The sequence below is a fragment of the Leopardus geoffroyi genome, chromosome A2 (genome assembly GCF_018350155.1).
Source record: "Leopardus geoffroyi isolate Oge1 chromosome A2, O.geoffroyi_Oge1_pat1.0, whole genome shotgun sequence".
In the NCBI taxonomy this organism is placed as follows: Eukaryota; Metazoa; Chordata; class Mammalia; order Carnivora; family Felidae; genus Leopardus; species Leopardus geoffroyi.
Window position 1 is genome coordinate 9,448,541 of NC_059331.1, and position 14,790 is coordinate 9,463,330.

General features: G+C 55.6%; 1 protein-coding gene across 14 annotated transcripts in view; it reads right to left on the reverse strand.

Moving 5' to 3' along the window:
- The window catches only part of CACNA1A (calcium voltage-gated channel subunit alpha1 A), a 175,079-nt gene that overhangs the window by 43,739 nt on the left and 116,550 nt on the right, over positions 1-14,790 (reverse strand). For 9 of the 14 annotated variants that reach the window (XM_045492170.1, XM_045492172.1, XM_045492171.1 and 6 more), the window contains 5 exons: positions 13,037-13,096; positions 12,239-12,345; positions 6,106-6,117; positions 3,524-3,623; positions 1,385-1,545 (listed from right to left, as the gene is read on the reverse strand). In XM_045492170.1, coding sequence (XP_045348126.1) covers positions 1,385-1,545; positions 3,524-3,623; positions 6,106-6,117; positions 12,239-12,345; positions 13,037-13,096 — 440 coding nt within the window. The remainder of the gene's footprint in view (positions 1-1,384; positions 1,546-3,523; positions 3,624-6,105; positions 6,118-12,238; positions 12,346-13,036; positions 13,097-14,790) is intronic. The other 5 variants (XM_045492179.1, XM_045492178.1, XM_045492176.1 and 2 more) reach the window with 1 other exon arrangement.

The window sequence follows — 14,790 nt, forward strand, 5'->3', positions numbered from 1 at the left end:
CTCCTCCACCCTCTCTCTCTGTCTCTCAGAAACAAATAAACATAAAAAAAAATTAAAAAAGAATTTCCATCATGAAGATGACCCAAAGACGGGCGGGGCGGGACTCCAGGCCCGCAAGTTCTCGTCCACAACTCCAAAGTCTAGAAAGTTCTGAAAACCAAATATCTTCCTCTTAACTCAGAGGGTGAACGTTATGGCTTGCAGACCGAATCTGCACCTGTTTCTGTACGGCCCACAAACTAGGAAGGGTTTTCTACGTTTCCAAGTGGTTGAAAGCAAATCGAAAGAATGCATTCGCGACAGATGAAACTTACACCGACATTCAAGTTTTCGTTTCTAGAAATAAAATTTTAGGGGAGCCTGGCTGGCCCAGACGGAAGAGCATGTGACTCTTGATCTCAGGGCTGTGAGTGAGTTCAAACCCCACATTGGGTGTAGAGATTACTAAAAAAATAAATAAATAAAAAATATAGAAATAAAATTTTATTGGAACCTTTGTTTATGTGTTGTCTGGCTGCTCTGTGTCGTTTTTTTTAATGTGTATTTATTTTTTAGAGAGAAAGCGGGGGGCAGGGGGGGCAGAGACAGAGTGTGAGTGGGGGAGGGGCAGAGAGAGAGGGAGACACAGAATCCCAAGTGAGCTCCAAGCTCCGAGCTGTCAGCACAGAGCCCAACGCGGGACTCGAAACTACGAACCGCGAGATCATGACCCCAGCTGAAGTTGGACGCTTAATCGACTGAGCCACCCAGGCGCCCTTGGCTGCCCCCTGTCACCACGGGAGCTGCAGCTGAGACTACATAGACTCCATAAAGGCAGAAGTGACGCGCCATCTGGCCCTTGGTGGACAAAGTCCGTCCACCTCTGATCTAATTCGTTTGGCGACAAAACCTGACCCCCTGGAACTGAAGCTCTTTATACTTGCTTTTCGTCCCATTTGCTGCCAACAGTCACGTGACCCCCCGCCAAAAAAAAAAAAAGTTTGATTACAGGGATGCCTTAGACCCAGCGGAGGGAGTCACGTCCTGCGTGGAACACGCGGTACACGGTCTTTCTCAAACAACTGCAAACTATTCTGAATTTTGAAACACATCTGCCCATAAAGGTTTTCAGACAAGGGGCCGCGGACACGTGTCAATATCCCCCAGGTCGATCCCACGTGGCGACTGAATGAAGAGTTAAGCAGCCAGCTTCGGGCGCATCCTCCCTAGAGCTCCAACCCCGACGCTTGTCCTCCCTACTCCAGACCCCAGCGGGCGGCCCCTGGCTCACTTCCGGAGCCCAACACTCCAGTCGCCAAGCCCGGTGGCTCGTGCTTCCGCCCCCGCCCCCCCCGCCGCTCCCGCCAGCCCCTCTGTGGCGGCACCGAGGAGAGCGGAGACCCACCGACAGTCTTTCTCAAACTCCTTGGATTCGTCGGTGCAATGGAAGAACTTCCCCTTGAACAGCTGCACGGCCACCACGGCGAAGATGAACATGAACAGCATATAGACGATGAGGATGTTGAAGACGTTCTTGAGCGAGTTCACCACGCAGTCGAACACGGCCTGGGGGGGGGGGGGGGTGGAGGGGAGAGAGCGCGTGAGGGGCTGGGGGCCTGCCCGGTCAGTTGCCTCCAGCAGCCCACGATCGTTCCATTTCACCGACCAGGCCTCGCGCCAAGTCACGCTTAAGGCCCCACCCCGTTCTGCTTCTAACCACAGCGGGTCCTAACCACAAGCGGACAAGGGTCCTCGAACCTACTGGAACTACAGGCTGGCTTCGGTAGCTTTCCCCAAGGGAGAGGGTGCATAGCTTTCCTGGGGGCTTTTATTTATTTATGTTTTATCTAATTTGATTAATTAATTAAATGTTATTTTTCAGAGGGAGAGAGACAGAGTGAGAGCGGGGGAGGGGCAGAGAGCGAGGGAGACATAGAATCCGAAGCGGGCTCCGGGCTCCGAGCTGTCAGCACAGAGCTGGACGCAGGGCTTGAACCCATGAACCGTGAGATCATGACCTGAGCCGAAGTCAGACGCTTAGCTGACTGAGCCACCCAGGTGCCCCTCGTGGGGGCTCTTACAGGGGGCCGTGACCCAGGAAAGGGTGAAGAACCCCAGAACTGAATACTGCTGGGCCTCTCCGTATTTCAATGCAAGCAAGCTTTCATGTCCAAAGGGCGGCCACCTATTGGCTAGCGATAGTGCCAAAGTCCTGGTGACGGGGGACATTTCTTTAGGGCCTGCGGGAGCCCGACACTAAATAATGCTGAATCGCACGGCAACAAACTTAATCACTTTCCACGTCTTCGATCCTCTCGAGCGAGCCAGAAGATCTTGCTTAATTGCTACTGTTAACAGCTAACCCTGATACTTTTCCTTTTCAGCCCGTGTTCAAAGTCCTTTCCAGGCAATCTTTTTTGGCCGGATCTTATTTATTTATTTTGAGAGGGCGCGCCTGCGAGAGCAGGGGAGGGGCAGAGAGAGGGACAGAGAAAGAATCCCGAGCAGGCTCCACAATGTCAGCGCAGAGCCTGATGCGGGGCTCAGTGTCACGGACCGTGAGATCATGTGTGACCTGAGCTGAGATCAAGAGTCGGATGCTTAACCGACTGCGCCACCCAGGCACCCCTCTTAGGCTAGATTTTAAGAACAGTATCTTGGGGGCGCCTGGGTGGCGCAGTCGGTTAAGCGTCCGACTTCAGCCAGGTCACGATCTCGCGGTCCGTGAGTTCGAGCCCCGCGTCGGGCTCTGGGCTGATGGCTCAGAGCCTGGAGCCTGTTTCCGATTCTGTGTCTCCCTCTCTCTCTGCCCCTCCCCCGTTCATGCTCTGTCTCTCTCTGTCCCAAAAATAAATAAACGTTGAAAAAAAAAATTAAAAAAAAAAAAAAAAAAAAGAACAGTATCTTGTCTTTTGGGAACATGTTTAGTTTTATCTTCTGTTGGGTTCTTTCTGCTCTTCCCGCTTGAGAACCTTGACACGGAATTTCTTTTTAAAATACGTTCACTTAAATTTAAAAAAGTGATCAATGAAATAAACATGAAGAGAGGATACAGGTGGTCCTCAGGTGGAACACCAATTGAAAAGATGCGTTTGAATGACTAGGTTTCATTTCCTTTTCTTTTCTCCTGAATGACAAGCTCTGGGAAATACTGGTTCACGCTGTTGTGGAACAGGAGATACTCGAACCTAGAACTGGTAGGTGAAAAGTCCAAAGCTACGTGGGACCAGAAACCTAGTTTCTTGCTTCCCACATTAGGGTTGTGCCCGACTGTTATCCATACGGTAGCTTCGTGGGAATTAGGAAAGGGGATCCTGACCTCAAGACGCTTCATCTAATGGAAAATTGTCATAATACACAGATTCTGTCAGGTCAACTCACTTTACTGCCATCTACTGGAAAGCTGTAATAATAACTACATCCATCTACGATGGATGTGATGTTACCAGCACCCCTTTCAGTGTCGTGTCCTTGAGCAGTGCTCAACCTGCCCAACTGTACACGGCAGCAACCCTGACAGGCCTCCCACCTGCCCCAATCTCACCTTGAGCTTTGGCAACCGCTTGATGGTTTTAAGAGGTCGTAGCACCCGGAGGACTCGGAGGGACTTAATTGTGTTGATGTCCTTTCCTTTGCTGTTGCCACTGTGGAGGGACGTTAGGGTACGGAGAGGGGAAAAGAGGGAGCAGAAGTCAGTCTGGGTGGGGGGTGGCCCACAACTCCACGTGACCCTGCCCTCTCAGGCCCAGGAGTCTGGGGTGAGCCTGGCACCGGCCTGCCCTTGCTGGGGAAGAGTGGTGAGCACCCCTGCTGTGTTTGGGCTCAAGAGGTAGCCAGCAGACGGCCTTCTGTGGTCCTGGTCTCAGGACTTGTTAAGGAGCCTCCACCACTTGGCTGGGCCTGTGTAACTGCATGGGGTGGCCCTCAGACCCAGCATGGGGCGGCTGGTGGCACCTGTGGGCTTTCATTGGTGCTGGAGAACGGGATTCCCTGCCTCCCCTCCCAACAGGATCCAGGAACGAGTTAACGTGGCCCCCCCTCAATATTCCCTGAGCCCGCGCGGAAGCAAAAAACCGGGACGTCAGAGGCTGACGTTGAACCTCTGCCAGGGTCTCAGGCCTCATTCTTCCAGGGTCTCTTAACCCATCTTTTCTACGGGGTTCAGTGCAGGGTCTACTGGACCGGGGCCCTAGCCGTACAGCCCCTGCAGAGGCCGTGATCCCCTTAGCCAACCATGATTCAGGTCCCCCAAAAGGAGGGCATTGGGTGCGGCCATCAGAGGCCTGCGGTTAATAGAACTCACCACCCGCCAGTCGCCCAAGCCAGAAACCCGGGTCCCGTTCAGCTTTCTGTCCTCCATCCCCAGTGGGTTACCCTCCTAACCTCTCCATCATCGTCCCTGGCCATCGTCTTGTGCTGGAGTCCCACTACCCATTTCCCAGCTCCCCCCCCCCCCCCACCCGCTCCCTGTCTCCCTCTCCTTCCACCTTTTCCGCACACAGTGGTTCAAAGCCAATGACCATGTCACTCTCCTTCTCAGAATCCTTCTGGAGAAATCTGAATGCCTAGAACTGCAAGCTTTTGGCTCGGCATTCAAGGCTCTTCAAAACCTAGCCCAACTTACCTTGCCTTTGCATTCCCATCGACTGCTACACACCCCAAGCCCCAGCCAGACTCTTTGCCTCTGTTTGTTTTTGCACCTACTGTCCCTGCTGCTAGAAATGCCCTTCTGCCACCTGTCCGCTCCCAGGACTACGCGGCCTTCGCAGCCAAGTTAAGTGGCCCCTTTATCCGACAGCCTCCCCTGATTGCCTGCGGGTGCTACCAGACCCTACTGCTGTTTCAGAATCATCTTTGCTTCGTCTTTGGCTTCTGGCTTCAGAGAGAGAACTTCTCAAAGGCTTAAGCTGTGACCTATTCTTCTACGGTTCATTTTCCCTTTGATCTTGGTTCTTGTCCCAGCTCCCGCCGTGTGCCTGGCGTGTGATCTCAGGACACACGTGAACGGGTCCAGATCAGAGTTCTTTGAGGGTCTCCTAGCGAACATCTCCCCAGAGTTACCTCGTGGGTCAGGTGTAAAACTCCCAGAGACCCCTCCCGTGGTGTATCTGGATACAAACCCCCCCGCCCCCCTTTTTAAAGATCTCTCTTCTCTCATTTTTCAGGGAATAAAGAGCGGGAACTGGACTTAGCCCTGCGGGGCACAGCCATGCTCCAGGATTCCGCTGGAACATGTTTTTCCCTTTTGAAACCCAAAGTCACCGTTATCTCAAGGCCGTGCCCCTGAAATACGAGATGCACGTCAAGAGAGCCACTGAGATCATCTGAAGCAGGACAGGGACGCAATTTGGATCGCACGGGGAAACGGCTATTTCTTCCCCAAGTGTCTTTCAGGCCTTTTGCTTTGGGAAGAGCGCAAGTCTCCGCACTAAAACATCAAGCAAGGGGGCATCTAGGTCGTAAGCGGGACCGGCTAAAATCCTGAAGTGCCGCATGCCTGACATTTGGAAGCAGGACTCCCGTGGGCAGATCCACTCCTCGGAAAGTGACTCCCCGGCCATCAGGGGGCCCTCTCTCCCAGAAGGCGCTGTGTGCCCTCTGGCCAGGCTGAGGAACAATCTTGTTTACGGAGGCACTGAGGAGTGTTCCTGGCAGGTTGGATCCTGAGCATGCAGGAGTGGCTTGATCAAGGCGTTCTCACAGAAAACCACCCGCTTTTTGAACCACTTTGCTGAGAGTGTAGATGTTCTTTCTCCCTTCTCCCACCCTTCTCCCATCTCAGGGTCTGGACACGCTTACTTCTTCGGGAGTCACCTCCCCGTGCTTGTCTGCCTTGCTGAAGGGAGCCCCTGGGGAGGCCCCCCCCCTCCCTCACGTCCCTTCTAATCTCTGCCAAGAACCAGACTAATGGTGCATTGCAATGGGAAGCAGTTGCCAAGACCCCTGAGGGCTCCCCTCCCTGGGGAGAGACCGAGGGGGGGGCTCTGGTCACTGCAAAAAACAGGACAGCAGCAAGGACACGAGGCCATGGAAAGAGGCCCAGAACCAACGTGGCTGCACCAGAGCACGGAGAACGAGAGACAAAATGAGAGAGAGAGAGACAGAGAGAGAGAGAGACAACTTTACCGTGTACTGCTCCTGGTGAGGTGGCGTTGGTGGGAGAGACAGATCGTAAGCGGCCTCAGAAGAGAGAACACAGAGCACACACATACACGCATGCGCACCTGAGCGCCCCCTGCCCCACCCGGGCACTGGGTTGGGGCGGGGGCGGCAGCCTCAGGCTTGCGGCTCTGGCCGACGTCCATCCTTCCATCTGGAAGCCCCTGTTCGGTCCCCTGCCCTCGGCAGGCTCCCAGCACTGCCCAACCGCACCGAGAAAGCCAAATTTCCAAGTAGCTGGACAGCCAGAGAGTCGTCAACTGCCGAGGGCGAATGCGCCCCTGAAGGTCACTGCCAAGAGCTGGAGAAAGAAAGCCCTTTCCTCCAGAGGTCCTGGGGCTGGGAGGTTTTAGAATGGCTTGCCAGTTGGGAGCTTTGGAGTCGGGAGCACCAGGGTTTGGACCCCAGCTCTGCCTCTAAGGACCGTCCTCATCTGCAAAACAGACCCGGGGGATTCTGGTGCTTGACACACAATAGCCACGGCCTTGCCTGGACCCCCTATGTGACGAGCGACAGGGAGGTCGGTGGAGGGTTCCGATGTGGGCTGTGGTTAGAGCCGGCTCTCAGGAGTCCCGAGAAAACGCGAGCCTAGACGAAGCCACCTTCGCACAACTCCTCTTTGGCCTCAGGCTTGGCCTCGGTAGGACCCTCCGACCATGGCCGGAGGTCGAGGCCGAGAGACCCGACTGCACCAGTGAATGGAAGCCTTGCCGCCGGGCGAGTACTGTCCAGAATCCCCCGCCCGCTGCCTCTCTAGAAGTTGGTGGTATTTCTAACGACGGAACGGCTTAAGTGCCTACGAATATTCCCGATGGGGTTTTTCCTCCCCCGCCCCCCTTTTTATTCTATCTCAGGGGTTCTCAAAGCTCGGCGTATCTAGGAATCGCTGCGTGCATGGAATCGTGTCGCTTCTCCTTCGTGGACGGCTGACAGATCTTTCAAGGACAGTGACTTCTGCCTAACCCGCTGACTTCAGGTGTAACCTGGGAGTCTTCTGAAGGTCCCCGTGCCTGTGGGAAGGTGGCACCGTTATGTCTGTTTTCCAGATGAGGAAGCTGAGGCCCAGAGCGGGGGAGTGACCTGCCCAAGGTCACCCAGCGAGATCAAGCCCCGGTTCGTGTATCTCGGGCTCAAATCTTCTCTCTGTTTTAGCGCACACAAGAAAACTAATGCCTTCGGTGCAGGGGCTGTTTTGAGGGTAGGATAAGAAAGGTGGCAGCCTGAGGGCTCCTTCTTTGGCTCCCGGCAGTTTGGCTCCCGAGCATGCAGGAGTGGCTTGATCAAGGCGCTCTGCCAGCTGTGCCGGCCTGCCCTGAGGGAGGGGGGGCGGCGCCAGATGGACTCTTGGCAGTGAGGGCAGGATCATGATCCGCCAGCTGCTGAGAAGTGTCAGGTGGCCGCCCCGATGCATGGGCACAGAGCATGATATCATGTGTGATGGCTCATGAGATGCTGTGTTAATGGCGGTCACGTGGACACGGCACAGTCAGTAGAAGGAGCAGGACGCACACACACACACACACACACACACACAGATCTGGGTGAGATGCAGGAGGGGTGGAGACCGTCAGCAGAGCTTCGACACATCCCTTGGAGGACCACAGGGATCGTTCTCCCACATCCGAGACGGGGCCACAATCACAGCGCTGAGGCAGAATCCTTGCCTCCACCCCAAAAGGCCAGAACAGCAAGATTCCGAGCAGGCTCGTGTCCCCTTCCCCCGACTCTCGAGGAACCCAGGCTGGCTAGGCCGTCAGGTGCCATCCGGCTCACTGGTGGAAGCTTCCAGGTTCAGGGCTGGGACGCGGGCAGCAGCCCTGAATCTGACAGCCGAGGCCCACGGCAGCCATCCCGCCAGACTCGCTTCCCTTCACACGCCCTCTGGGCCTCAATTTCCTCATCTACAGGATGGGGATCACGAGACAGCTTCCCGCAGGAGGCGGTGGTGAGGGGGTTTCTATTTTATGGGGAAACCGAGGCACGGAGCAGTCTAAGGGACCTGCATACTGGACACAAACCGGACAGGCTTCCAGGAACCTCTTTCTAAAGCAATGAGACTACTCTGACACCTGTTTGGGGTTCTCAGCCTTGTCTATGAGAAGATGGAACAGGGCAGATGAATTGAGGTAAAGGACCAGGGAGAAAGGGAAGCAGAGGACTCTGGGGTTGGGCACTCAGGCTAAGACCGCCACATCTGCCAACGTTGACGTCCATGTAGTAACAAGGGAAGGCCATAAGCAAAGTCCTTACAGGGACTTTCTCAGGCAAGAGGCCAGAACCCTGCAGCCAGGAGGAGGATTCTGAAACGTTTCCGGGGAGGAAAGCAGCAGCCCGGGGGCTCCTTGTCTGGCTTTTTGGCGGATTAAACCCCGGGCATGCAGGAGCGGCTTGATCAAGGTGTTTGGCCAGTTGCACCAGGCCTGCAGCCCTGCCTTGAAAGAGAGATGGCGGCACCAGATGGGAGTGTCTGCGGCAAGGTAGGGAGGGTGTGGCAGGGGCCCGAGGGTCCGCCTCTCCCACCCCTATGGCCACCATAGACAGGTGCTCCTGTGACGGTCAGCTCTTCCAAAACCCCGTGAGAGTTGCCGGCCCTTGTCAGGATCCCGCTGGCAAAATCTCACATCCCCCAGCTCCTGTGAGATCTGCGAGCCCATCGAGGCTCATAGGATGCCCTTAAATCCCAGTCTGGACCTTTTCCTTGCATAGGGATTAAAAAAAAACACCAAAACCCAAAACAAGAAGCCAAACATTCAAAACAGGGATTTTTCAAGGTCACGGGCTGGCTGGCTTTGTGCCTGAAGCAACTTCGCAGAAGCAGCTGAAAAGATTCGCTACAAACGTGCTGCCAGATTTCTGTGAGTTGGAGGCTCGTTTCGAATGCCCTTGGATAACTTCATATTTAAAATGAAAATTCAAAACAAAAATCAGCTCCCTCCAGCAGATTCTTTTGCAACACAAAGAATCCACTCTGCGGATTGATTTTTGGTGGAAAAAATAATTTTGATTTTGCAGACTGCAGAGACTAATTGTAGCTTCGGGGATCCTAGAAACAGCATATTGTGAATTACCAGCTCTTTATGGCCAAAGTCCGTCCTATGGTTGAAAGCCCCCGGTCTTTCGGAGGCCACCCCTTCCTCAAACTGTGAGGCCAAACTGGGGGGTGGAGGTGGGGCGGGGGAATGGGGGGGGAAGGGAGGGGGAGGCTCCTTCAGCACTGAAGCATTTGCTGCGGACAGAGGTCTGGGAGGAAAGCGCCAAGGTCAAGGGTGAGCTGACGCGTCAGTCGCCACTTTTTTGGTGCTACACCCAGTGGTGGCCGCGGAGGGCAAAATTCACCACCCAGGGCACAGCTGGCCAAGCGGTGGTTGTGTGTGGGCAGGTGGATGTGGCCGACAGGTGCTCATCCCTGTCCCTGTCCCCGTCACCTCCTGAGCCCTAGGAGACTTGGGGACTGTTGGAAAGACCTCATCCTGGAGGGCTTGAGGAATTATGGAAGATGCCCGCCCAAACTTGCCCTCCCTTGTCACAAAGACCACCGCTGCTCCGAGTCTAGTGGGGATCGGGTCTCCTTATGCCCGAGCGTATGGCGAAGGGTCCGCCTTCTCCAGGCCACACAGCCCAGGTTACGTGGATGGTCAGGCCCACGTCACCGTCACCGGAAGATAAGGGCCAGGGCCCGGGGAGGGGGAGAGAGAGTGAGAGGGGGAGAGAGAGGGACAGGGAGGGAGAGAGAGAATATGAACGAGACAGAAGGACAGAGGAGACACATCACACATGCTGAATGGGCTGGGTGGGCAAAAAGAAACAGAGAGACACAGAAAGTGATAAACAGAGAAGAGAAAATGGGGGGGGGGGAGGAGAGAGGCGCACAGAAAGAGGGAGGGAGGGAGGGAGAAAAACGGAAGGGGAAAGAGCCAGGGAGGCAAGTCAGAAGGAAGAGGAAAAAGCGGAAAGGGAAAGAAAGACACAGAAGCAGGGCAGGGCAGGGGATCCGAGACAGAAAACAGAGACAGACAGGGGTGGAGACACAGGTAGGTTATCTCGGCAGTGGGGGGGGTGGGGGGTGGGGGAGACAGATTCATTCTAGCCTGAGAGAGGTAAGACGTTTTGGCTCTTCTGAGTTGAAATTTTCCCTGGACCTAGTGTGGGGCCCTCCAGCCTCCTTGGAGGAATCGCTCAAATAGCTGACACAGGGAGGGACGACTGTATTTCGTTACCTTCTCATGTATACTTCAAAGATCTTAAAAAAAATTTTTTTTTTAACATTTATTTTTGAGAGAGTGAGACAGAGCACGAGTGCGGGAGGACCGGGGAGGGGGGCGGGGTACACAGAATCCGCAGCAGGCTCCAGGCTCTGAGCTGTCAGCACAGAGCCTGACGCAGGGCTTGGACTCATGGACCACGAGATCATGACCTGAGCCGAAGTCGGATGCTTAACCGACTGAGCCACCCAGGCGCCCCTAAAAATCTTTTTTTTTTGAAGAAAACTGGTGCTATCTTGATAGGAAAAAAATTGTATCTTGTTTGTATTTTATATTTCTCCAAATTCCAAGGAGGCGAAATTTTCTTCATTTTTACTGGTTGTCAGCATTCTGCAAAATCTCTGTTTATATCCCTTCCCTTGCCCACGTATCTACTGAGTTTCAGGTTTCTTAGTGATTTGCAACTGCTTTTTACATATGAAGGCCATCGATTCCCTGTCTTATTTGTGGCCATCTTTCTCCCCTCATTCGCTGTGCATTTTACTTACTTCACTTTTTAAAAGTATCGACCGTTTTAATAACGTAGCACACTTTGGATTTTTACAAAATCTCTTCGACTGCTCTAATACTGAAATAATCATTTAAAAAAGGGAGGGGGGGAGGCGGAGGGAGTGAGGAAGAAGGAGAGAGAAAGGAGACGAGGTGGAAGACGAGCAAACCTAGAAAGAGGAAAAGAGACTAGAAGGAAAAGGGGAAAGGGGGTGGGAAGTCTGGCCAGAGTCAGAAATACAATCAGCCCCGGGACCCTCGTCGTAGGGCTCCACCGGCTTGGCGGCGCCCGGAACCCTGGAACTTTCTTGCTGTTCTGACACAACTTGACCGTATCGTGTCCCCAGGGGAGAATCCGAGCGTGGCCCGCTTTGGTCCTTAAATTGGAAAGGAGCCACCGCTCTGGCCTCCTGACAAACGGAGTCTTCCCTATTGGGTTGGGGGGCCATTCAAGAACCCCGTGAGAAGGACGCGAGGGAGCAGAGGCACGAGGGAAACCTCTGATTTCTCACTGTGGGGGTGAGGCGGGTGGGAACCCCTCTGAGACTTTCCTTTCTGGGATTGACCCACTGCGGTGGGCACACAAGGGTCCGCCAAGAAGACTTGGGGGTGAAGGGCCGGCTAGGTCTCCTCAACCGGCCCCAAATGTCTAGAACTTAAGGAACGCACTGCCGAGTTCGCTCTGGGGGCCCTAAGACCTCGCGGGTGCTCAGCCCTTGGGTACCACCTTGAAATGCTTCCCAGAGCTCGGGAGCCATCTTGGAATGGGTCCCCACAATTTGGGTGCCATCTTGGAGAGAATGGCTGCCCGGCCCTTGGGTGCCATTCTGGGATGGCTACCCACGACCCAGGGGCCACCTCGGAGTTGCACAACAACCTGCCGGGACATGTGGAGGACACACAAGGGGAGTCACCAGGTCCACAACTACTGAGCCTGCAGACACAGGGTGGGGGGGGGGTCCGAATTCTCATGCACATTCGTTTCCTGAGTTTCTTTTTAGGGGGTCTCAAAGAGACAGCGGTTGGGGTGGAGCTTGTAGGGCAGAGGGAAGATGAAATGTCCCGGCGGGGCTATTCTACTGAAAGCAGCAGAGCGAGGGGCCAGTGACGTGGCTGCGCGAGGAGGTAGAAGGTGGGGTCCCTTCTCTTCCTTCCTCCACAGGGGACGTCATGCAAAAGCCAGTCGAAGCTCTTCCTGGCGTAGCATGCGGATGTCCCCCCCCCCCCCACCTCCCAGAGCCCACTCTCCCGTCTCTACGCCCTGAGAACACGTTCCCTGGTCCAACGGGCAGCCCCCGGCCGGGGGCGGGGCGCAGAGAGGCAAGTGGAAACCTCAGGAGGAGACTTACGTGAAGGCAAAGGCCACCAGGGCCCCACTGACCACTATGAAGTCGAGAATGTTCCAGAGGTCGCGGAAGTAGGCACCCTGGTGCAGGACGAGCCCCAGGTCGATCATCTAGGGGTGAGAAGAGACGGTGCTCGGGTCCCTCGTCCCACTTGGGGGAGCAGTCCCCACCCTTCCAGTCTCTGGGGGGAAGGGCACCAGGAGGGGACACGCGGAGGGGAGCCCAGTGGACCTCCCCATCTCACGAGGGGCAGTTCTAGCCTGCTGGTTCTCAGGTCCAAACCTCGATGCCCCCCTTCGCTCCTCTTTGTCTCGTTCCCCCACGTGGGATTCACCAGGAAGCCTGCCAAGAACCTGCCCACCTTCTCCACCGCCCTGGCCTGCCCCCCACCACCCTCTGCCCGGCCCAGCGCAATCGCCTGCTCCTAGCTCTCTCAGCTCCCACCCGCCCCGCCCCTCCCTCAAGCGCATCCTCCCCAGCGAGGCCAGAGGGTGCCCGTGGCATGGGCAGGAGTCCAGTCAAGTTCCTCCCCTGCCCAGAGCCCTCCATGGCTCCCACCTCACTTGGGGTAAAAGCCAAAGTTCTCCCCGTGGCCCACAAGGCCCCGCCGGATCTGTCCCTGTCACCTCCCTGCTCTCATCTCTCCGTCCTGGGTTCTCCACTCTCCTCACTCACTCCTTCCAGTTCTCACCGCTGCTCCAACACACCAAGCGTTTCTAATCCCCCGGGGAAGCCACCTGCGCCAGGGTGGCATTCTTGAGAGTGAACTTTCCCTTGGATCTTGGCTCTCTCAGCACTCACCTTGATCACCATCTCAAAGGTAAAGACGCCTGTAAAAACGTAGTCAAAATACCGTAGCACCTGTAGGGGATCAAAGCAAAGGGGCAGCAGATCACTGGCTTGCTCCAGCAGAGTCCCCAGGAACCTAGTAAAGGCCCACTGGAGTGTGTGGCCTCCAGCAAAGTCCCCAAGGAACAGACTCTCCAAGCAGAGGGGGAAACACGGCTGCCACATACAGTTGGGCAGGGTGGGCACTGTACGAGGGCCCCTCCCACCCCGTCTCATAGTGCAGATTAGTACGTTGTGTATGAAACTGTCCAGCAGATGGCAGAAAAGTCCTAACAAAACCACTCAGGGTGGTTTGCTTACCCACGGGAAGGGCGCCTTTTTTTTTTTTTTTTTTTTGCCCAAAGCTCAATATAAAGGAAAGGTGATCTTAGGGACGTTCAGGGAGGACTGTAACCCTGCTGGCGACCGGTCTGACCTCCCCACGCCCTTGACCTGCTGGGTCTCCTAGGTGAGAAGTCCTAAACATGACCGGCCTTCTAAGCCAGACACTGGGGGGGGGGGGGGTCAAACTCACCACCGTGGGTGGTCTCCCCCAGCAGATCTGCGGCCACATCTTCACCATGGTGGGGGGATTCTCCCCACACCCCTCCCTCCCCCCACTCCCTCGTGCGGGGCCAGGGCTGGGTGGTCTCCACCTGGCTGAGCGACGGCCTGCAGCCTGGCCCCTCTCCAGGCCATGCCATAGCACGGCTCTGGTGTGGCCTTGGCAGGAGGATGTGGTTATGCTGACACAGCAAGTGCACGTGGGAAGGGCTGATATTTACTGAGCGCCACCATCAGAGGGCGCCCGTGAGCACCGGAGTCCGGTTAGGGTCCTTCTCTGCCCTAGAATCCTCTACGGCTCTGATCTCACTTGAGGTAAGAGCCAAAGTCCTCCTGGCGGCCCCCGAGGCCCCGAAAGACCTGCCTGGTCACCTCTATGCCTTCACCTCCACTCACCGTCCCTTGTTCACTCTACACCCGTCACTCTGGGCGTCTTCACCGCAGGGCCTTTGTACAGGTGGTTACCTCTGCCTGGAATGCTCTTCCCCATGTCCTGCCTGATTCCCTCTTTATGGCTTGCTCAACTCTCACTTGCTCCGCGAAGCCTTCCCCCACTGCCTGTTTAGAGTCCTACTTCCTGACGCTCACCATTTTCCTCACCAGACCAACCACCCACCCCTGCGAACGATTTGTTGTAATTTGTTATAGTCATCAGTAACCTCATCGTCCACGTTCCTGACCTGAGGTCAGCCCCACGTGGCCAGGGACGTTTGGCTATGCCTGTAGTGTCTCCAGCTCATAACACAGGCTCAAGCATACAGTTGGCACTCAAGAAATGTTTGCGGAAAGAATGCCTGAGTAGCTGGCAGGGTCCTGGGGATCTGTGTGGTCACACCTCACGTTCCCGTTACGCGTGGGGCTTGAGGGGCCATCAGGGCCCAGAGTGGCCAGGATGGCTGGCTCCCTGAGTGTGAGTGTGTGGGGGGGGGGGGTGGCAGGTACAAGGGGCTGGAAGGATCTGGGTGCAGAGAGAGCAGTTCAGGTGCACCGGGCGGAGGGCTCAGCAGGGCCAGAGGCCTGGCGCTCTGTGAGCTCTGGGAAGGCAGGGACCATCTCCTACCCTGTCAATCCTTGACCTTGAGCTCTGTGCGTGGCACATACTATTTGCTCATTAATTGCTAAATAAAGCAATGAATGGAAAGCAGAGAGGGGGTGCCTGGGTG